Source organism: Trichosurus vulpecula, chromosome 8, assembly GCF_011100635.1.
Source record: "Trichosurus vulpecula isolate mTriVul1 chromosome 8, mTriVul1.pri, whole genome shotgun sequence".
NCBI lineage: Eukaryota > Metazoa > Chordata > Mammalia > Diprotodontia > Phalangeridae > Trichosurus > Trichosurus vulpecula.
Genome location: NC_050580.1, coordinates 9,866,879 through 9,890,836, shown reverse-complemented (window position 1 = coordinate 9,890,836; position 23,958 = coordinate 9,866,879). Strand labels below are relative to the sequence as shown.

General features: G+C 46.4%; 1 protein-coding gene across 1 annotated transcript in view; it reads right to left on the bottom strand.

The window, feature by feature from the left end:
* Positions 1 to 23,958, bottom strand: part of ADAM12 (ADAM metallopeptidase domain 12) — a 377,674-nt gene that overhangs the window by 155,187 nt on the left and 198,529 nt on the right. The window contains exons 4-5 of the mRNA XM_036736018.1: positions 15,322 to 15,400; positions 4,701 to 4,777 (exon numbers count right to left, since the gene is read on the bottom strand). Coding sequence (XP_036591913.1) covers positions 4,701 to 4,777; positions 15,322 to 15,400 — 156 coding nt within the window. The remainder of the gene's footprint in view (positions 1 to 4,700; positions 4,778 to 15,321; positions 15,401 to 23,958) is intronic.

Sequence of the window (23,958 nt, the reverse complement as noted above, 5' to 3'; positions counted from 1 at the left end):
TCTGCGTCCTCGGAGGGGGCTTCCAACTCTATGACATGCCTCAGTGTACAAAGTGCTTTCTTGTGAAGGAGGCAGAGCCAGCGTCTTCTGGGATGGGGGTCAGGAGGGGTCCTGACTCATCCTTTCTTGGGTAGAGGGATATCACAGTCTCATTTTACAGATGGGGAAACTGAGGCTGTAAACGGTTCTGTGTCTTGGCCAGGGCTGCAGAGCTAGTAAGTGTGTGACCCAGGATTTGAACCCATGTCTCCTGGCTCAGGTTCAGGCTTCTAAGAGGCAGCACAAGGGTAAGTGAAAGGCTAGCTGCAGGGCTGCTAGTAATAACCAAAGTAACACCAACATTTATTAGCTCTTTCTATATTTGTTTTTTTTTTGGTCATCACAGCACACACACACACACACACACACACACACAAACACACACACTCACATGTACACACACATGCATGCACTCATGCACACACACATATACACACATACACTCATGCACACACTCACATACATACTCATGCACACAGACATACATGTACACATGCATACACATGTACACACATGCATGCACTCACACACATACAGACACACACATGCACACACTCACACACAGACACACACATGCATACACTCAAACACACACAGACACCCACATTCTGTCCTTGCTCCTTCAGGACAAGAAAAAGCCATATGCTTCCTCTTATCTCCCAAAGTTGGCATTTTGGGGAATCATTCATCACTCCCCCGTGTTTCGAACAAGGCAGGCCACGGTTCAAAAGCTCTAGAACATTTTCAAAGCAGAGTTTCTATGAGTCTCTGTTTCCTCCCTGGGAAGGTAATCAGGAGTGAATTGAGGGAAAATGAAATAGAAAATGCCAATATTTGTTCTCAAGTGATTTTGCTAAATTCAAGTACAACCTCCCTTGTATTTACTCGCTTTTATTTATTCACGTGTTTCTTACATCATCGTCTTGTCATCTCAAGGACATAGTAAGAACTTTCACGGTAGAGGCAGTGCCTGGTCTGTCTCAGTGCCTTAACAAACACTTGGAGTTGTGGAGAAAGAAAGGCTTAGTGATGTGAGGAGGGCTGAGTGGACGGGACTGGGAGGCTGTGGAGGGGAGGTCCCTGGAGGCTCGCTGGCAATGAGATAACCCTGATCAACAGTATTGATACTGCTGGGTGTGCAGAAGTGTTTGGGGGTGATGGAGTGGGAAACCAGCTCACTGGCTGGACAGAGGGTTATCAGAGAGGGGATTTCTGGTCAGGTGTGGGCTAGGCTGGGGGCTACAGAGCTCCCCTCCAAGTCTGCAGTTCTGACAATCTGGGATTCTGCCTCTACAGAGGGGAGCTGGGGGTCTGGAATTCTCAATCATCATCACCAGGTGCCTCATCCACTGGGGGCCAGTGATCCACGTCCAGTGGATCCAGTGACCCTTTCCCTTTTTCCTTTCTCATAATGTGTAGGTATGTATGGACTTCCTCTTCCATCTTCCACCTCTTAGTCCCAGTCAAAGACCTTGGAGGAGAAGCAAAACTTTAGGGAGAGGCTAAAAACAGATGCATCCATATGAGGACCTCATCTCTTTTCTTTCCATTTCTATAATAATCCTTATTATTTATATTAGGCAGCTAGGTGATTCAGTGGATAGAGCCTAGGTCTGGCATCAGGAAGACCTGAGTTTAAATCTAGCTATGTGACCCTAGGCAAGTTCTTTAAAGCCAGACTCAGTATTCTCAACTATAAATTGGGGATAATAATATTACCCACTTTCCAGGACATTATAAATCAAATGAGATAATATTCGTAAAGCACTTAGCACAGTGCCTAGTACATAGCGGGTACTTAATAAACACTTGTTTCCTTCCTTCCTTCCTTCCTTCCTTCCTTCCTTCCTTCCTTCCTTCCTTCCTTCCTTCCTTCTTCCCTTCCTCCCTTTCTTCCTATAAACCATATGATCACAGCCAACTATGAGGCCAGTGAATGCAGGACATTGTGAACTGAGAGAGACGAGCCCACTTAATAGATTTCTTATTTTAATATCTTTAGCAATACTCTGCCTCATTCTCTAGACTATTGTTCACATCTAGACTGTGAGGGTTAATTGAAACTGCTTAGTATGGTTGTTTGAGAATAGGCTTAGTGATGGGGAGAGGAATCTAAGCATTTGCAATCTGGGAAACATCCCACTTGCAGGTCTACTGAAGCCTCTTAGGAAGCCTATCCCATATATGAGTCAGAAAGAAGCTGATAAGGCGACTGGACTGGTGATTTATATAGCACACTATCTGGTGGGTGACTGAGGTATATAGTGACACACTGTTACTGTAGGCAGCACTTGATCTACATGACCCAAGGGCTCCAGATGGTGGACCAGGGATGATAAGTGTCACAGAATAATAATATTCTATTCCTCAATTAATGATCATGCACTTTGTTTCTGGTCTTTTGGAGATATTTCCTCCAAAAACTCATTCCTCTGGCACTGTAGAATCCATTTATTGCATTTGATCACCTACAAGGAAATCAAGGAGGCGTATGATACAGGGGAAAGGGGAGAACTCGGGCTCAAATGTCAGCTCTGACACCTAGCACTCGCTTTAGGCAGTTAGGTGGCAGAGTGGATAGAGTGCCGAGCCTGCAGTCAAGAAGGCCTGAGTTCAGATCCAGCCTCAGACACTTACTAGCTACTTCACTTAAAGGCTGTTTACTTCAGTTTCCTCTACTGTAAAATGGGCGCTCTTATCTCTCAGGATTGTTGTGAGGATTCAATGACGTAATAACTGTGAAGTTCTAGCACAGTGCCTGGCACAAAGGAGGCTCTATGCCAATGCTTGCTCCCCTCCCTTCTCTCCCCCTACCTCTGGGTAAGTCACAGCCTCAGTTAACTGTAGAATAAGGGGAGGGGGCTGGATCTCAAGGTTCCTTTTCTGCTCTAGGTTTCTGACCTTACGATGCTGTGACTGTGAAATATGTTTACATACTAACCACAGTGAAATACAGCATGGAATAATGCATAGAGAACTGCTTTGCAGACAGAAAAATCTGGTTTCAAATCCTCCCTCTGTCATGCAGCTGTGGGACTGTGGGCCAGTCATTTGTCCTCCCACTGCCTGAAACATTACAGGTCTACAGAGATGAAAGGAGTTTCCATACTGAGAGTTCCTTTTTTAATTTGTCCCCAGGAGGTCATGTGGCTTTATCAGTACAGCATGCCTTCCACCTACATTGATGGAATCCCAGATCCAGAACCCCAAATAGCCCCCAGACATCCCGGGAATGCCCGTTGGGATTCGAGACCCGCCCCTACCAATGGCCTTCTCGTTATGGGGGCAAGGGAGGATGCGGAGCCTACACTGTTTGATTATGGGATTCTAGAATCCAACGGTCAATAGATTTAGAGTTGGACACTTCTGGAGGTCACCGAGTGCAGTGCTTCCATTTTGAAGAGACAGAAGCTTGGACTCACTCAGGGTCATACAGCCAGTATCTGAGGCAGGATTCAAACCCAGGTCTTCTCGGATCTAGGTCCAGGCTAGATGTTGCTTCTTGGCCAGCATTTGGTTGTCAGCCCTGTGCTGGTGAAGGAACCTCCCTGCACCCCCCCTCCCCCCAGTGATTGATCATGGAGCTGAGTCTTCAGTGGCACTGAGGGGTCCACTTTTCTCCAGTTAACTTTAAGTGGAGTTTCTGGCCTAATCACTTAGGTCAGTACAGAGAAGGCCCTTGCTGTCACTCTGTAGGTGATGCCTGTCTGAGGCCTTCTCTCCAGCTGGGCACCTGAGCAGGGGGCCAGACACCATCTGTGGGAGGAAGCCTGGAGGAGGCCATGCTGGGTCCATGACCACACAGGCCAGGAGGGGCTCTTCTGTGGAGCCTGCAGGCCCTGATAATTAAAGCCAAGAGCAGGGAGGAGTGTTTGGGTGAGATCTCCTTCCTCCCCTCCATCCCTCCTGGGAAGGCCTGCCGGCCAGCTTGCCTCCTTCACAGTCCAGAAGAATGCAGCTCAGGGCCAAAAGCCAGCCTGAAAGGCAGACCCTGAGGGTCCTGGCTGCTGGCTCCTGAGCTGAACAAGCCCGGAACCAAAAGGGCTGAGACCAGCAAATCTGACAAGGAACCTGGTTTTTCCAAGGAGAACACAAGAGCCAATTTACAGCTAATTATGGTGATCTGGAACAGCTCTGCGAGTAAACCCTAGGGCCAGACGGTCCGGCTTTGGAAGGGAATTGTTTCTTGAGTTCAGGCCACAGCCCATTAGCACGAAGGGTCATCAGCCTGAGTGAGCCTTCCCAAGCTTCACCCAAGAGGTATCCCAGCCACTCAGTCATGTAGTTACTGAATGATTAGGGTCCTTGTTATTTATCAAAGAAGTCAGAGGTTCTTGGGAGCTGTCAAGACTTTAGGCCCTGAGAATGAGGAAGTTTTCAGACTGTGCTGATGAAAGGGAACTCCCCTCCCCCATAATGCTGAAATGAACTTGGGGGCTCAGCCTCTCGAGGAGACAACTCCGAACCCTGAGGACCCCATCAAAGGGCCATCCTGAGAGATCAGCTGCCAGCCTGTCTGCCTCTCCGGGGGAGAACAAAGTGCCTCTGGCAGACGCTGAGATCTCTCCACTTAATGGCAAAGTTTGAGGGGCCAGGGAAGAGTCAGCAGCTGCTGTGATGTGTCAGAGACAAGGCAAGCAAGGGGAGCTGCCTCAACTTACCTGAGTCCAGAGCAAGTGCTGAGACTGACCATCGAATCAGGATGTCCTTGCACATGTCCATGGTAGTAACAATGACCCTAAAGGGAGAGAGAAAGAGAGGGTGAGAGTGAGAGGGGTGGGGAGACGGAAAGCAGAGAGAGAGAAAGACAGAAGAGAAGAGAAGAGAAGAGAGAGAGAGAGAGAGAGAGAGAGAGAGAGGAGAGAGAGAGAGAGAGAGAGAGAGACAGAGAGGGAGAGGGAGAGAGAGAGAGAGAGAGAGAGAGAGAGAGGAGAGAGAGAGAGAGACAGAGACAGAGAGACAGACAGAGACAGAGAGAGGAGAGAGAGAAGAGAGAGGAGAGAGGGGGACAGGGAGAGAGAGAGAGAGACAGAGAGGGAGACAGAGAGACAGAGAGCAACACACACACACACACACACACACACACACACACACACACAGAGAAAACTCTACAGAATCCAGTTTAGGAAATGTACTTAAGACATGACCCTGACTACATCACGCCCCAGAGCAGTACCCGACCCCTTGATGTCCTCCAGCCACTCCAAAGGAACTGTCCTCATAATTCTCAGAGGAAGAACCAAGCATATTTAAGAACTTATTATCCAGAGGATGATGGGCATTTAGAATGGGTCGCCAATGGACCTGGCCCGTCAGAACCTAGGTCTTGGACAGAGGCTGTGGCCAGGCAGTGACCTGGGCCCAGCACTGGATAGGAGTCTTGCAGGCTGGATCACATGGGAGAAATTATCAATAATCAATACTCCCAAGGTGCAGGGAACAGCAGAAGGAGAACTGTGTGTGGAGTCAGAGGGCCTGGGTTCGAATCTTGATCTACTAGCTAGTTGACCTTGGGTAAGTCATTGAAATGTTTGGTCACCGTTTCCTTATCAGGAAATTGGCCTCTTTATGCAAGGTTATTGTCCCACATACAGGACTCGGTGAGCTGGCACTGGATTTACACGTCTATCCAGGTAGCTTGATGTAGCATGGAGAGAGCTGGTCTACAAGGCAGGAAGACGTGGGTTCAAGTCCTGCCCCTGAACCTGGCTGTGTGACCCTGGACAGGTGCCTCAAGCTGTTCTCACATCAGACTGCCTGCCATCCCATGAGGTCGGGGCTGTCAATCTTTTTATCCCCATCGGAAAAGTGGGTAAAACAAGGCCCTCGGGCTAGGGTCCCACAGCAGGTAAGAGCCGGAGTCAAGATTTGAACCCAGGGCTTCTCTCCATCCCTGATGAATGTCTGAATCCCACAGAAACCATGTTCTTGTTTCTGTAAAACACAAAATGCTACCGGGGTGTTTGGGGGTGAACGAAGGAGACCGAGGCCCCTCCCCCTGCAGCCCCGCCCCCATTTCCTGAGGCTCTCCATGGGGTGTCTAGACCGGGGTCCTTCTGATCATTTTCACACAAGCTCCTCCATGGTGGGGCTGACAAAATGAACTGGGATGCGGCTCCTGCCCGGGCTGGAAATGACCATCATGATGTATGGGGCCCATGGGGGCGATGGGGGGGGTGCTGTGATGATCAACAACAAGGATAAGGAAAAAGGGTGACCCCCCCCTCCCAGGTCACTTCATCCCTTCTGGTCTCAGTTTTCTCCTCCGTGAAATGCGGGCGACGATAGCCCGGAGCTGCTCCCAAGGCTGCAGCCAGGAAACATTCTGCAGACGTTAAGGCACCTTACGAATGTTAGCAGTTACTGCTGGCAAAAATCATACCAACACCATCCACCTAGCGCTCTAGGTTTGCTCAGCGCTTTCCATGGAATCGCTCTTTTGATTTTGATTCTCACAGCAGGCCCAATTTACAGAGGAGGAAAGAGAGTAATTGCCCAGAGCTAGTAAGGTTCTGAGGTAGGATTTGAATTCAAGTCTTCCTGATTCCAGGTTCGACACTCTTGTGCCACTTAGTGGCCTGAAAGGTTACAAACTAGGCCCCAACCTCCAGCTTGTGACAAACACATCTCCTTCATTTGGCACTGAGGATGGAGCCTTAGAAAAGCAGGGCAGAGAAAAGCCATCGCTCATGCTTCCACCTGGCACTTTGGAAAAATTATTAATACTTGGCTCATTCACATCTCCCTGCATTAATTAACCTTTTCAGCATCAGACGAGACGGGCTTTTTAATCCTGCTGCCTCAAAAAGCTGGCTTCTAAAGATTTCCTTGCTTTTGTGAGGGAGAGAGAGAAGGAGAGGAGAGAATGAGAGAGAGAGTACGGCCCTGAGAAGGCAGGGGGGTGGCACAAGATGGAACTGTCAAGGTACGAGGCCCAGAAAATTCAATTACAGCATACGAAAAGAACATTTGCTCCAAATATAGGGGACTTTTCCTTTCTTCTTTTTCTTTTTTCTCCTTCCTTTGTTCCTCCCTCCCTGCTTCCTTCCTTCCTTCCTTCCTTCCTTCCTTCCTTCCTTCCTTCCCTCCCACCTTCCCTTCCTTCCTTCCTTGCTTCCTTCCTCCCTTCCTCCTCCTCCCTTAAATAGCCCAAGTCTGGCTGTATATTAAAAACAACTGGCAGTCACATAGGAAGCAAACATGACAGAGGTCCTGGGTTCATGCCACAAAGCAAGTGTGTACACTCTGGCTCTTAATGTATGTATTCACACTGAGGCCTTGAGGCTTATCGAGGCTTTCCCCACATCCAAATGAAAAGTCAGTATTCAAAGAGGAAATAGCCTCATGTATTAAATCTATGGTCTGATCCAAGAGGGGAAGTCTAAGTTTGGAGAAGGGGCCACATCCAGGGCACGTGCCTGCCAAAGATTTCTGCTTGGGCTAGAACTTCTTTTTACAACATTCTCTGGGATCACAGTAACCTTGCTGGAGGGGAGACTACTGAATCAAAGCCATTCCTGAAGGGCCTTTGTGATGGAGAGTCCTATGGGGCCCCATTTCCCTCAGAATGAATGCCTTCAGACCATGAGGGGATCATTTCCTGGGACCATTACTGCGCCAGCATGAGAAGCAGGTCCACAGGGGCCTCTCAGGAGTTCAAAGCCAGACAACAGATAGAGGCAGGCTGGAGAATGGGCAGAGGTCGGTGGTTCACAGCCCTCTATAATGCAGGTGAAAATGAAAGGGGGGCACAGGTGGTGACTGATGCTGCTCATGGGATGGATGCAGCATTGACTCTGCAGCCCCGCACGCATCAGCATGGGCCTCCACAGAACACGATCTGGGCACAGGGGCCAGAAACAGGAAAATGCCATTACGTACAAGTGCGAGAAAAGTGAAGAAAGGCCTGAAGACCAAGTTCTGCTGAAAATCCCAACATTCTTAGCTGAATGAAAACGTACTGCCTTTACAAACTGATCTCTTATTCAGCTTTTACCTAGTTGCTTTTAGCACCATTTTTTCATTTTTCAGGAAATGTGTCAAATTAATATTAGTATTATTAATCCTAGCAAGGCAGTGTGCTGTAGTGTAGTGAAGAGATAATGAAACTTAGATTCAGGAGGGCGCTAGGTGGCACTGCAGGGGATAGAGTGCTGGGCCTGGAGTCAGGAGGGTCTGAGTTCAAATCTCACTTCAGGTACTGACTTGCTGTGTGACCCTAGGCAAGCCACTTCACCCTGTTTGCCTCAGTTTCCTCATCTGTAAAACGAGGTGGAGAAGGAAATGGCAATCCACTCCAGTATCTTTGCCAAGAAAACCCCAAATGGGGTCACGGGGAGTTGGATGCAACCAAAGTACAACAAACAACAAACAACTTGTATTCAAGATGACTTTGACTTGAGCCCCATCTCTGACCCAACCTGACTGTGTGACCCTGGGCAAGTCCCTTGCTCTCACAGTGCTTATGGCAACCTTCGAAGGCTTGGCATCTCCAAACAGCTGGTGGTGTGCCTTGGTCCTGAGAGAATAAGTCTAGTTATGTTAACTCGAGATTAGTTCAACAGCAATGAACATTTACGTCTGAACTATGGTAGGAGTCACCCATGTAGAGACAACACTAGGCTATATGGCGGCTGAGGAGGTCAACCATGAAAATATGGAGAGAAAGGATGAGGGCCCAGGGCAGACACCCAAGGGTAGGAGATCGAACACGGATGCTGGTCCAGCAAAAGAGACCAAGGGCTAGCAGACAACTAGGTTCCTGGGGTTTAGAGCTGGAAGGAACCTAAGCAATGGTCTAGCCCAACTCTCCATTTTACAGATGAGGAAACTGAGGCCCAGCAGCTACACAGGCAGTGAATACAAGAGTGAGGATGTGAAGCCAAGTCCTTGGAATCAGTGTCCTTGGCCATGAGAATGAGTCACTTCTCCAGAAGGCAGGAGAGGAGAGAGGAGCCAGGAGGAGGGAGTGGTCAGCAGCATCCAATGCAGCCAAGCGATCAGGAGGGATGGGCACTGAGAAGAGGCCACTGGACTTGGGGATGAGAAGGTCATTGATGACTTTGGAGAGAGGAGCTTCTGAAGCCAGACTGCAGGAGGTGGAAAATGACTGGAAAGCTAAGGACGCATAGGCAGGGAGTGTAGATGAAGCACTAAGCACAGGGGAGGACCAGAGTTACAAGGTGAGAGCTGAAGGCATGGCAGCATCATGGGAAAAGTTCTACAGAAGGATAAAAGTTGAGCTTGTCTGTAGGTAAGAGAGGGTGGGAGGGAGGGAGACAGAGACAGAAAGAGAGAGAGATGGATACCAAGAGAAACAGAGACAGAGGGACAGAGAGAGAAGAGAGAGACAGAGAAAAGATGGAGAGAGAGACAGAGGGGGGAGTGAGAGAGAAAGAGAGACAGAGAGAGACAGAGACAGAGAGACACAGGGAGAGAGACAGAGAAGAGATGGGGAGAGAGAGAAAGAGACAGAGAGAGAAGAGACAGAGACAGAGACAGAGAGAGAGAAAGAGAGAGACAGAGAGACAGAGAGAGAGAGGAGAGAGAGACAGAGACAGACAGACAGAGACAGAGAGAGTGACAAAGTCAGAGAGACAGAGAGACAGAAAGAGACAGGGAGAGACAGAAAGAGACTAAGAGGAGACAGACAGACAGAGGGAATCTGTTATTGGGAAGATAGGAGGAACTGAGATTAAGGGTACACTTAGAATGGTTGGTCTAAGAAGGAGAAGAGGTGTATCTTTATCAGAGGCTAGAACAGAAGGATCATCAAGCTTTTTTTTCAGTGGTGCAGTGGATAGAACGCTGGGCCTGGATCTGGCCTCGGACACTTACTAGGTGACCCTGGGCAAGTCACTTCACCCTATTTGCCTCAGTTTCCTCATCTGTAAAATGAGCTGGAGAAGGAAATGACGAGCTACTCCAGCATCTCTGCCAAGAAGATCCCAAATGGGGTCACAAAGAGTCAGACACAATAGAAACAACAAAAACTGTGTGACACACTTTGTGAAATGAGGAGAAGTGAAGGGAGCAAAGTCAGGAGATCAATACACACAATGACTCCAGCAATGGAGTGGAAATAACCAAAGAAAACTGAATGCAGCGTCATAATAACGGGCAGGTTTGGTTCTGGAGAAGAGGCGAGAAAATGGAGCTCCTCCCTCGCCGAGGCTGGAGGGGCTGCAGGCACCATCGGAATTGATTGATAGATCGGTTGGTTTTGTTACCAGCTTTCTCCTCCCCCATCTCTTATTGGTCTTGTTCAATGGTTGCCTGGTTGAGGTGAAGGCGGGGGACAGGCATTTTTGGAAGTGATGTAGATGGAAAGGGAGTAATTGTTTTCCTAGAGGAGGGTGCTTTACTGAATAACTTCCAAGGCCCCTTTCAGGTCTACATGGCTCATCACAGGGGACATTCCAACTGCTCTGCTTTGGATGCGTTTAATATATGAGAGTTTATGTGTATATTGCCTTCCCCCATCAGAATGGAAGCTCCTTGAGGGTGGAGACTTTCCCTTTTCTCTTTGGGTCGCCACCACTTAGAACGGTGCCTGGCACATAGTTGGTGCTTACTAAATGTTTGTCAGTTAATGCGTTGATCTTCTGACCTCAGCAGCCACCTACACCAACCTGTCCAGTAGGATCCCACTATACTATACCTGATACATGGTTCTTCAGCCTCTACTCAAAAGTCTGTAAGCAAGGAGAGCTCGCTGCCTCTCAGAGCACCCTGTTCCTCTTTCGAATATCTTTTAAGAAAGTTTTTAAAAAATGTTTTTATTACATTAAGCCTCAATTTGCTTTCCACTCACCTCGTTCCACCGTCTGGGGCCAAGCTGAAGTCAGCTGGTTCCTTTTCTGGAGACCAGCCCTTTGCGTACTCGGGCCCATCTACCAGTGCCTTCACCAGTCCCTCCCTTACACTTTTCTTTTCTAGCCTAACCATCCCGGTTCCTTCCACTGATGCTCATATGACACAGACATCCTTTGGACACTCTTCAGCTTATCAATAGGCCTCCCAAGCTTCGGTGCCCAGTCTGAGCCCTGTACTCCAGGGCAGAGGGCACTGAGCCCCAAAGCAGAGGATTCATATTCACATTGAGGTCCACTTAAACCCTCTGATCTTTTTCAGACAAATGGTTGTCTAGCCATTCTTCCTTCATCAAAAAAGAGAATATTTGTAAAGGGCATAGCATAGTCTCTGGCACACAGTAGGTCTACATAAATGCTCATTCCCTTTACTTCCTCCATTCTCCTTCCCATCTGGTGCCCATCAGGCTGAATTCCTCAATCAGAGTGTAGGACTGGGCATTTAGCCATCTTACTGGATGAAGCTCTTTGAGTGTAGAGCCTGTTTTCTTCTCTCCTTGTATCCTTAGCATGGTGCCAGTCTGTGCATAATAATTGCTTGTTGATTGAGTCATACCAGTTCTCTAGCCTGTCTAGCCCATTTAGATCCACACTGTTACCTAGTGAATCTGCTGCCCCTCTGAATTTTGTATTATCTGTAAACTTGAGAAGCCTCTGTCTGGGTCCTTATCTAAGTCACTGATAAAAGTGTTAAATAGAACTGGGCTGAGCCCAGAGTCCCTGGGGACCTCCTGCCCCAGTGACTTTGAACTCTGGATGACTACTCTCTGAATTCAGTCAATGAACAAGTTCTGAACTAATCCAGCCGGCTCTGCATTAGTCTACAGCTCTATCTTTGCTCAAAGATAGTATATTTTATTAAATGCTTTTCTAAAATCTAGAAAACCACAACTATAGCATTCCCTTGATCTGCTTCTTTGGTAACTCCCTCTGCCCTCAAGGAGCTTATATTCTACTTGGGAAGATAATAGCCATGTGGGGAGGGCCCAATGATCCATCTTCTCAGGATCCCCTGTCCCAGTGAAAGATGTGCCATCAACTTTCCAGCCCTCTCCTGTCGACCTGCAGTTCGATGGAAAAGTTTGGTGCATATTTACCACCAGAGGACAAAAATGTTACTGCTTGAAAATGGTTCTTTTTTATGGCTGTCCTTTGTTTAATTTATGAAAATCCATTCTGTGCTGATTTTAGAGGACACGGGGTTAGCCAGTCATTTCTGACTGTCCTCAGGACCGATTCAACACCAGAGGGCCCCCCCCACCCACATCTGTTGGCCTCATTGTAGAAGGCCACAGGAGGGAATAGAGGAAGCCTTTCTGTGCCTTCTGCATCTAGAAAGCCAGCTGTTTATAGTCGGTGGTTTTTATTTACTGACCTGATCTTTTGTTCCTTATCTTTACAGAAATTCAGCTGCCAGCTCCCAATGACACTCCAAGGAATGGGGACATCTGGGGAGAGCAGTGAGGACTTTGAGTTGACAGCTTTTCCAACCTTTGGCCAAAACATCCTTGGCAGGGATGGGGATCTTATTTATCCTTGCCCTTGCCTTTTTTTCTTTTCATTTTAAATGATGTTTCTTTGACCCATCTTCCCATTGAATGAAGGAAAAAAGAGAAGAGAAAATTGGCTAAGGGAATGAAAACAGCAAGAAAGACCAGAGGGCATGAAGAAACAAACAGGGGAAGGAAATAAGAATTGAAAACAATCTGGACGCAAGATGTCTGCTCTCAGCGCAAGCTGCCTCATCCCTACTTCCTGGGCTGATGGGCACACGGAGGCATGGATGGCAGCAGGGGCCCTTCCCAGGGCCTGGAGAAGGCTGGATAAATGCTTACTGAGACTGTGCCAGTGGGGATTCCTTCTGGGGTATGACAAACACTGAAGGTCTAAAATTAAATGATTCTGAGGAGCGTTCTATTGTACCATGATTTTATTTTGGGATACTCCTTCCTCAAACCTTTACCATCTCTCACTCTCCCCAAAAATGAATGAGAAAGAGACTAAACTGTGCTTATCTGGCTTGGTTAGTCCAGTGGCCACCCTCTTTGGTAGTATCCATATTCCATGAGGCGATCCTTGAATACTCAGGCAGTGATCATGCTCCCTCCCCAGTCTTCTCCAGTTCCCAACATGACTCTGAGGCCTGTCCCTCAACACCTTTATCACCTGTCCTTGGACACTCCCCAGCCCATAAATGGCCCCCTTAAAGATGGCTCCCAGAACTAGGCATGATACTTCAGCTGTGGTTCTACCAGGGCCTGGTTCAATGATATCATTCCCTCCCCAGTCCTGGGCTCTTTGCCTTTTTCTCCATGCAGCTTAAAAGGCCATATTAACTTTTTTGGCTGCGTTATCACAGCAGCAACTTAGACTGAGCTCTCACTCTCCAAGTCTTCTTTAGATAGACTGCTATCCAGCAATGCCTCCCCCACCTTGGACTATTGTTCCCACTAAATTTCATCTTATTAGATTCAGTCCAAAGCTCTGGCCTCTTTCAAGATCCTTTTGGCTCCTGACTATGTCACCCGCTAGGTTAGCCATGTGTCATCTGTAAATTTGATGAACATGCCATAACCACCTTTATCTAAGGCAGGGATTTAAATGTGAAATATTCCAAGGCCAAGCACAGGTCCCTGAGGGACTCAATTAGAAAATCCCCTCCAAGTCAGCATGGGGCCATTTCCTATTGGCAAGTGTCCATTCTTTGTGTTTAGCCCTTCCGATGGTTCCAAGTGCACCCGACTGTGGATGCATTTCTCCTTCTCATCTCATCCTTCTCCTGGGTTTTGAGCTGGGCTTGGAAGGAGAAGCTGGATGCAGATAGATAGATAGCACAGAAGTGGGGGTGGGAGGGGAGAATTCTCAGGAGGCGCAATGGAACCTTGACAAAGTATAGGGATGGTAACGAGTGACTTGTGTTCAACAGACGGTGAGCAGATGAGCTTGGCCGGAGTGAAGGGGCTGCCTCTGATACCTTGTTAGCGGCCTAAGCACTCGAATCCCTGAACGAAGGAGCCTGGGACAATGCCCAGCACGGAGGGCACATTTCTCATTTATTTTGGCAGATAAAGAAAAAGGATCTCTCCGACGAGAGGAAACACAATTGCTGATTTAATCATACCTTGGATGCACATGGCTCCTTTCTTATAAGGGCTCGCAGCAGTTTCTCAACTATTCTTTTCTTTTCTTTTCTCTATTTTATACATGAAACTTCAGAGGGGTAGCTGACAAATACAGTGACGTTGTCAGAAGCTACTCCTCTGGGAGAAAAGCCCCTCTTTAATGGAAAAAAACCAAACACCTCACTAGGAGTGGTCTGGGGCTGGGGCCGAGGGCTGGGCTGTAGCCCAGAGCATGGAGGGGCTAAGGAGCTGAGTTTGTTTTGAAGAAAATGTTGGGATGGAATTCCTAGATGTGTTGGACATCTGGGAAAACCCAAGCTGTCGACGAAGTGTTCAGGTGTGTTAGCTGGCCAAGGGAAGGCCACCAGACCAAAAGGCGACCTTCCCTTGGCATCTGGTCTTTGTCCTGTTGTTCCATCAAGGAGACCCTTGGTCCACATAGTTTTGATTCTGCTACAGATATTTTTCTTTGAATGTCTAGATCAGTGATTCTTAATGTAGGGTCTGTAAACATGATTTTTTCCTCTAATATTTCAATAACTATATTTCAATATAATTGGTTTTTCTTTGTAACACAATGTATTTTTAGTTTATACATTTAAAAGCACTATTCCTAGAAGGGGTCCATGAGCTTTGCCAGGTTGCCAAAGTGGTCCAGGACACAAAAAAAGCAAAGGATCTGCAATGTATTCCCCCGAATATCTAGCAGCTATATAGCGCTTTAAGTTTTGCAAAGTACTTAATACATCGTATCACATTTGGTCATCATAAAATGCTTATGAGGCATTATCATCTCTATTTTATACATGAGGAAACAGACAGAGGTGAAGTGACTTGGCCAGGATCACACAGTGAGTAAATGAGGCAGGATTCAAACTCAGGGCTTCTGATACCAAGTCCGGTCCTCTTCACTGGGCCTCCTAGAGGCTTCAACTAGAACCTAGCCAAAATGAAGATCTTGAAAAGGTTGCTGGGCTGGCCCTAGCATCCCTAGGTGGGGTTTCAGAACTAGTCTGCCCAGGAAGGCAGCCTCCAAACCTTTGAATCTGGCTCCAAGTCTGGTCAGAATCTCCTAGCACAGCTTGGAAATGCTGTCACTTAAACCTTTCCTGGCCTTTCCTGGTATGCACCTTTATCAGGTCATCTTTTCTGGTGTGCCAGCCTCCCATTCTTGTCTGTGCCTAGCAAGAGGATCTGAGCATGGCAATATGCTTAGTTTGAGATGAGGGCAAATGTCAAACTCGCAGCCTCCCTCTAAAGAACCAATGATTCAGACATAGGAGACTCACCGTGTAATTTTGTTCAAGGGAAACATCGGTGCCATCTCCCCGGTAATGGGTTGTTGTGAAGTTGTCAGCCAAGAGGCCTCTGTTGGAAAACAAACACAAAAGGTCGATTAGACCATTACCTCTGGATGAGAATGAGACCTCAATTAAGAGCCAGAGGGGATGGAGGGGACCATTTGGTCCAACCCCCTCATTTTATGGCCAAGGAAATGGACATGCCAAAAGATGAAGTGAAGTGTCCGAGATCACCCAGTCACTGAGCTGAAGGCCTGGGAAGCAGACCCTTGTTCTCTGACCCCCAACCCAATGTTCTTCCCACTACACCATCCCACCTCTCTTTTCCATTTATCAAGTAGAGAATTTTAAAGCTGAAGAGACCCCACTAAGACCGAAGAGGATGCTGAGAAGCAGAAAAGGCAAGCATTCAGACTGGGTCCCAGATGCCTGAGCTCTTGCCCTGCCATGACACCAAAGCATGATGCCATAAATAATAACAACAAGGAAGATGACCACAGTAATAGCTGGCACTTATAAAGCATGTTATGGTTTGGAAAAAACTCTACAAACGTCATCTAATTTTGTCTTCACAACAATCCTGGAAAGTAGTGCTGCTTTTATCTCCAGCTGAGAGACGAGCAAATGTGGTGCTCTGTTAACTCAAGAGAGACAGACAAGTTTCCCCCATTGGGGGAGGTCCCAGTAGATGAGCCCTGCCCTGAAAAGCCACTGTTCCACTCATTGTCCTCTAAAGCCAAGCTGGATTTAGAGATGGAGGGGATGTTTAGAGGTTATTCAGTTCAAACACTCCATTTTTGAGTTGAAGAAATACATATAGTATGTATGCATGCAGTAACATGGGACCTCGCCATGTTGACCCACTGCTGATAAAAAAACCCAAAAAACTAAAAACAAAACTAACAACGAAACACCCCAAACATGTTTTAAATAGGAAAAAGTCGAGAAGGGTTGATGAAACACATCTAACGGATTGATGTAAGGTGAGCAAAACCAGACTTGGTTCAGCAATTCAAATACCAAAAAGAAAAGGGTTTATTCAGCTGTGAGTGGGCCTAATCATCAAATGCTATCATTAGAGCCAAAAGGGACCATCAAGGTTCTCCGATCCCTCATTTGACATATGAGGAAACTGAGGCCCGAGGAAGTTAAGTGACTTTTCTAAGGTCACCTAGGTAGTAACCAAAACAAATCAGGTGGTGGTCAGAAATAAATGTAGCTTTGACATTCAGCCACTGCTCTCAGCAGACAGGATACAGGGCTGGAAGGGACCATGGAGGTCACCTGATCCAATCTCTTCCTCTTAAGGAGGAACTTGTCCAAGGCTGCATGAGGCGGAAGGAGCAGAGCCCCAGATTCAGATTCAGGGGCTCAAATTGCCTCCGAAGCCTCAGCTCAGCTTTCCAAGCCTGGTTTGGAAACTCTGCCTGGCCTTGGGGACGGGGAGAGGTCAGTCTTGAGTCTGATCCCTCCCCTACCCCACCAGGACCCTGGAAAGCATGGTTAATTTTCACTCATTTTGCCCCTAGAACTTAACACTTATGTGGTTTTTGAAGAAAAATTTAAAAGGAACAAACATTTCTTAAGCATAAAAGTCAAGACTGGAACCAGATTGAAGAGCTTCGGGAATCCATTGGAAAGACTTGTGTTAGATCATACTGGGAAGAGGGGGGCCCTGGCTTAGCTCCATTAACTCCCATTTGGGCATCACTTTAAGGAGAAGGATGGTGTGATGCAGTGGGAACGTTTCTGTGGTTGTTTTATTAGTGAGGGAGGGGAGGCTCAGAAAGAAGAGATGACTTGTGAATCAGCAGCAGAACTCGAACCCAGGCTTTCTGCCTTCAGATCCCGGGAACTTGCTTCTTTGCAGGCAATTAAAGTAAGCAAGCTTTTACAGATCCCTTAGAGAGAGTTATTACTCCTGGCCGATGTCAACTGAAAGCTAATTCACTGAGAATTTGAGACATCTGGCTTCATTTCTCAACTTGGGTTCAGAAAGTCAACTTCTCAAGTACAAGGCTGAGGGTACATGGCTAGGCAGCAGTCAGTCTGAAAAGGAGCTGGAGGTGTTAGTGGATACCAAGCCCAGCACGAGCCAGCAAAGTGACATGGTTGCCAAGAACATGAATGCCATTTTAGGCTGCCTCAAGTGAGACCTAACAAAGGGTGGGTGCCTACTTGTTGGGTCTCTGGGAAAGAGAATTATTTAGAAACCTAGATTTAGAGGTGGAAGGGATGTTTAGAGGTTATTTAGTCCAAACACACAATTTTTGAGTTGAAGAAAATGAGGCATACAGTAAACTGACATAATTGCTAGATCTCTTTGAAATCAGAGAAGTGCAGCATGTGTGAGGAAGCTGAGAGGTCATACAATCAGACAACCCCAGACTTAGAAGTGGAAGGAGCACCAGAGGCCCTTCAGTCCAGTATCCACCGATGAGGAAACCAAGATCAAGAAGGATGGTGTTTTGTCCTGGGTCACTGGGTGGTGATGGGCAGAGCCCAAATTTGAACCCAGTTCACTGACTCCTAAGTCAATAGTCCCTTGTGCCCTGGAGGGCCTGTGGGATCTCTCTGAAATTGTGCGATTTTGTGGAAAGTATCAGGAAAATGTAGGGTAGGAGAAAGATTATACCATCGATGATAGCTTGTTGACAGACTAATTTCAGGGTTTGAAGGACAGGAAGATTAATACCAAAGGAGCTGAAATGAGACTCCAGTCCTTTGAGGAATTGGAGTATGATGAGCTGTTCTTGCATTCCCAGAAACTTGACTGTGGGAGTCATGTAGAGGGCATGGCGGGACAGGGTGGGGGAAGTGCCTGAATTCACCCTGAATCCACCCTTGCGCTCCCAGCCTACTTTGACCTCTCCATTGTAAAAGTCTGGAGGCACCGACATGTGACAATGCACCAAAATGAAGAAGAATTAGCATCTTCGATCCGGCCACTCCAGGATTCAGAGCCTCGTCAGGCTCAGAGAATGTCTTTTAAATGGAACGGGAAACAACAAAAACCAGTTTTTCTCTGATACTCTAGAGGTTTCTTCTAAAAACAAGGGCTGGATGGAAAAGGGAGGGCAAGATTCAAGTGCTTTTAAGAGCAGCCTCCAACACATAACATTAGAACTGACATATTGATCTTTCTGCAATCTCCAGCTAGAGAGTCTTTTCTCACAAGGTCAGGAGGAACGTCTGTTTGTGTTTGTCCTCAGTGCAGACCCAGAAACTCTATGCCTGAGTTTCTGCCCTCTTTGATGGACCAGTTCATCCCAAAATAGAAGCAACATAAAATAACAAATCCTTGGTGGTGGGGCAGAAGAACAATGTCATAGCCAGGTCATGGATAGGAAGGAGGTCCCAGTGGTGCCATTAAGTAGAGTAACCTTAGTCAAATTATTTCTGGTCTCAGCTTGTCTGTAAGATGAATGGTTGGTAGTGAGATCCCATCACATGTAGTAGATAGAACTCTGGGTCTGGATCAGGAAGACCAGGGTTCAGATCCTGCCTCAAATACCAGCTGTGCAAGTCTGGGCAAGTCACTCAGGCTCTTTCAGCCTTGGTTTCCCCAACTGTGAAATAAGGGGCTTCTCAGGTTCCTTCTAGCTTTCAGTTGATGATCTAATGAGACCCAGAGAGCCATTGTGATTTTCTAATTTCTAAAGTAAGAGCTCTCTCCATTTGGCTTCCAATGCTCAATGCTCTACAATACCTGACATGTGGCTTTGCAAGATGTTTTTTCTTCTCTTGAATTTTTCTTTTCCATTGTAACCCACACTAACCAGTTGCATGATTCAATTTAAAAGCCTACCACATACCGCTGCTCCCTCATTTCCAGAGGGGATTTACTATCTAGCATTCATGAAGAAGAGTCTCATGGAGAAGCAGCTGGATCTGGAGCCAGAGGACCTGGCTCCCCATCTACTAAAGTGACTTTGAGCAAGTCACGTCACATCTGGCTTCATAGGACTGTAGAATCATGGGATTAGACTGTAGGATCATTAGAATCGTGGGACATGTAGAATCATGGAAGCTCCCTTAGAGACCAACTAGTTCACTTGATAGGTGGGGAAACTGATGTCTAAAGAAGTTAAACATTTGTCCAAGGCCAATCAGTAGCAGAACAAGGACTGAAGCTAGGCCTTCTGACTCCAAACTTAGCACCATTTCTACTAACACCACACTGGCTTTGCTCAGCTTGTCCTCATACAAAATGAGATTGTTGGACATCTAAGAGACCTTCCAACTCTAATTCTATGAACTTTCATCATTTTCATCATCTATCATTTCTTATGGTGCCGACGAACCTGAGACCCAGGTATCCTGACCATGTTCAATTCCTTCTATACCCTATCTCCTATCCAGCTTCCAAGAGTGTTGATTGTTAGGACTGTCTAGTCATGCTTCTCACTGAAAATCTCCATCCAGTGAGGTGGAACCCCACATTGCCCTGAGCAGTCCCTTCCATTGCAGGGAGCCTCTGATGATTCAGAGGCATTTCTTGAATATGTTTTTCTTTGATTTACACCCATTGTTCCTAGCTCTGTTCTCTAGGATTTATAACTTTCCAAGCCATCCTACTTGTCTGTTCTTCTTTCTGGCTTTTCTTCTGCTTTCTTCCAAATATTTAAAAATTCTTCGGGGGCAGCTAGGGGGTGCAGTGAGTACAGCATCAGTCCTGGAGTCAGGAGGACCTGAGTTCAAATCCGGCCTCAAACACTTGACACATTTACTAGCTGTGTGACCTTGGGCAAGTCACTTAACCCCAATTGCCCTGCCTTCCCCCTACAAAAACAAACAAACAAACAAAAATGCTTCAATGAGCTCCTTTCATTTTAAGTTCTCGTGAATCTATAGCTAGTCCTTTCTCCCTCCCATCTTCCTTTACCCATCAAAAACCAAAACCCAAACCAAAATATTTGTAAAAATCTGCACAGAATAGTGCCAAGACTACAAAGCCTCCCAAGAAATAATTTTCTAGATAGCTCAAAGACAAAAAGATTCAAAAAGAACAGAAGAGGTCACAGAAAATGTCCTACCAAGGGGGATGCTTTTAATGACCCTGAACAAATACCACAAACACCTGCTTTTTTAATTCCCATATCTTTCCAGTGATGCTACTCTGCAGCTAGGAATCACGTGCCAACATCATCTCAGAAGAATCCCGATTCATAGTGGCCCCAGGGGAGACAAAAAAAGCATGGTGAAAGTCTACCAGCTACGGCAAAAAGATAGTGACACAAGACATTGTCAAGTAGAAGGAGGCCTAGAAAAAGGAGGAAGCAGGAATATGAGCTTAGGAATCCCGAGTCCAAGTCTACTGCTCTTCCTATGACCCCTGCTTGCTCTTGAGAAATGGCTAAGGGCAGGCCCAAACTTCTCTGTTAGGTGGCTCTTGGCTTTCTTTAGCAACATCTGATAATTTAGCTGCATTCCTTTAAAAGTGATGAAATCCGTGAAATTGATTTCTATTTCTTCCCAATCTCATAGCAAAAGTGATTACAGTCAGAACGTTGAGAGATAACCCAATTGGATGGGAACTGCTTAATCTAATTAGATCAATTTTGCTTCTGTGTAGACACAGAGCAGAAAGACACCAATTCATCACGGGGCATGGTGGGGCCTCCGGTGTAATTCATCACCAAGCCAGGAATTCCAAATGCTGTTGGGTCACCAGACTTGACACTGACAAGTCATTATGAATTTTGGAATGGTTTAAATGTGCGAAGCAGGGGAAAACAAATGGGGATTGGATGGCATCAATTACTTGGACTATATTTTAAAAAATCCATTAAGGGAATGTCACTCCCTTCAGTGTGATTCTTTGAAGATTGTAAGGACATTTAGGGGGTGAAGTAGATTAATCAGGCACAACTGTCTGGAAAATGGTCTACAGGAGGTGCTGTGGGCCCTGTTAGGCCATCTGGGTCTGTTTGGACTTCAGTTCTAATGTTTTGAGGTAGGTGGAGCTGGCACCCAAGCAACACATTGACCCCATTTTCGGCAGGTTTGATTTCCTTACAGAGTCTCATTGTTTAAATGACCACATCCTCTACTACAGATATATACATATTTTTAAAAAGCTCTGAAGGCTAATAGCTTTGTTTTTTAGTGGATTTCGGAGATATTGCTAGGAGCAATTATGAATATTGGCATAAGGGACAGATGAAGTATGCAGGTCACCAAAGAATCAAAGCTCACAACCAGCGTCACAATTTCAAAAGTTCAGAATCACCAGGGTCCCAGTGGTTTCATTCAGCAGACCTGATTGTGCATGATGACTTATTTATTAAGAAGAACTAAAGAATACAGGGTAGGAGATCTACTGGGGAACTAACTGATCACGAATGGGAGGCCAGGGGTCACTGGAGAACATGTTTCCAGCTTTAGCAAAATCCAGACACTTAGCTGATCCAGAACATTCAGCAATGTTCTTTTCTGCCTAGCAGGGAATGAATGGATTGGCAGGGAAGCAATGACCATAGTTCATGGCCAAGACAGAGTGGGAGAGCCTCAGAGTCACAGGATTTCTATTTATGGTGACTGGTAAAATTCATGGAGCAAGGTCTGAGGTGACATACAAAAAAAGAATCCTTAAAGCCACACTCCATCCACTACTGGGGTTTTATTTTTTGTGCAAACATTGATTTTCCTTAATTTGAGTATGGAGGAAGGCATCAGAGAAGATGAGAAAGATCTTGCCCACAAAATTTCTTCATTGTGGGGGTGGGGGAGCACATCACTTAGAGTGGTAAGGAAGAAATGATTTATTATGGTGTCTTAGGCATCCAGAAGGAGGTCAAACATATTCAACATTTTTCCAAAGTAAACGATTTTTTAAAAATTGCTTTGGACCTGTGATTTCATTGGTGCAGGTTACTCTCACTGTGGAAACTGATTTGGGATAGAAAGTGATCTATAATTTGAAGAGTTAGAGAGATGTATGGCGGTATAAGCGATAGAGGTTTTTGTCCAGGACCTCCCAGCCATTCTGTGTCAGAGGCAGAGCTTGGACCAGAGTCATTCTAGAGCCAACCCTTCCTCATGCTGTGGTGCCCTGATTTTTGTGTGTTTGATTTCTACACCCTGGAGGTGCAGAAAGGTTTGCAAACGGGCTTACCACATTAACTCTTAGTACCTAGTTCAATATAGACTCTCAGTTCAAATCTTTTTGAGTATTTTTTTACTATTATAATCCAACATCTTTGGATAGTCTGACTGTGCAGTACAAGGTGTTTCTAAGAACAGTAGGCAGCTTTCCTTTCCATTCTTATCTTTCTGAGCTAAGCTAAGTGTTTCAAATGATAAAAATGTAGTTTTTTCCCCTCCTGAAAATTTTAAAAGGATCTTCTGTTATCAATTCTCTTCTGTTTTCGTGTATTGTAATTGAAAACAAAACCAAACAAAATCTTCATACCGCCTGTAGTTGTAGCATTTAGACTCTGTCTCATAATCTACATCTTGAAACTGTAATATCATAGCTAACATGCGTAGGGCACTTTGAGGTTTGAAAAGAACATTAAAGGTATGTTCTCATTTGATCCCAACAAGGCGGGGTAGGTACCATTGTTATGCTTAATGTAAAGATGAGGGGACTGAGGCTTAGAGAGAGGGAGGGGTTTGCCCAGGGCCACCCAGCTGGGCAGGATCCACATCCAGCCCCACCTCCACTGGGACAGCTAACAGCATGGTGTATCACCAGTGACCTAGATTCTATGTACACCTGAATGCAGCGGGATTTCCTCTTCGAGGTGGGCTGGGTCACTCCTTTGGCTGTTTGTCCCTCCATGTACACTCTCCCATCCATTCATGTAGGCAAGTACCTTCTCTGGGTCGCTGCCCATGGGAATGACTCTGAAAATATCTGCAGGGCAGGAAGGCTGACCTGCCAATTGTAGTTTTCCACTGAAACCTCCAGAAGGGGCAGAGAACGATGAGGCTCTTGAAAGGTGCCGGCGATCATCCCACTCATCATCTCCTGCGCTCCTTAGACACTGGGTGTCTCTCCTCATTAGCTGAAGTGATTCAGGAAGCCCATGGGCTGGAGAGCCCTCTCTGAGCACCCCCTGTCCCCGCCGCTTCTGCTGGGCTCTGCAGCCAGATGGCTTTGTTGCAGTCAGAATGTGCCTCATTTAACTCCTCCGATTTTAAGAACTTGGGCAGTTTGATGATGATAGAAGAATAATCAATATTCAGGCACTCCTTTAAGAGTCAGTGTCCGCATGGGGTCCAAACTCAAGTGAAATGCTCCTTTCACAATGCCCACTTGGTTGGTTCTCTATGATAATAGTGAGCATTTATATCTCAGTTTAGGTTTGCCAAGCGCTTTATAACTATCACGCTTGGTCCTTACAAACACTCTGGGAGATAGGGGCTGTTATTATCTCCACCTTACAGATGAAGAAACTAAGGCTGAAGAGGTCGAGTGACTTGCCCTGGATCACGCAGCTAGTAAGTGTCCGAGGTGGGTTTGAATTCATGTCTTCCTACCTGCGAACCTGCCACTTACTGATTGCCTCTCCTAGCTGCCTCTAATAAGTTAAACATTTGCTCAAAAGGTTGACAAACGTATCACCTGCCATTTGAAAAAGTAAATAGTAATAAATAAATCTCACTTCTCTATTGCTT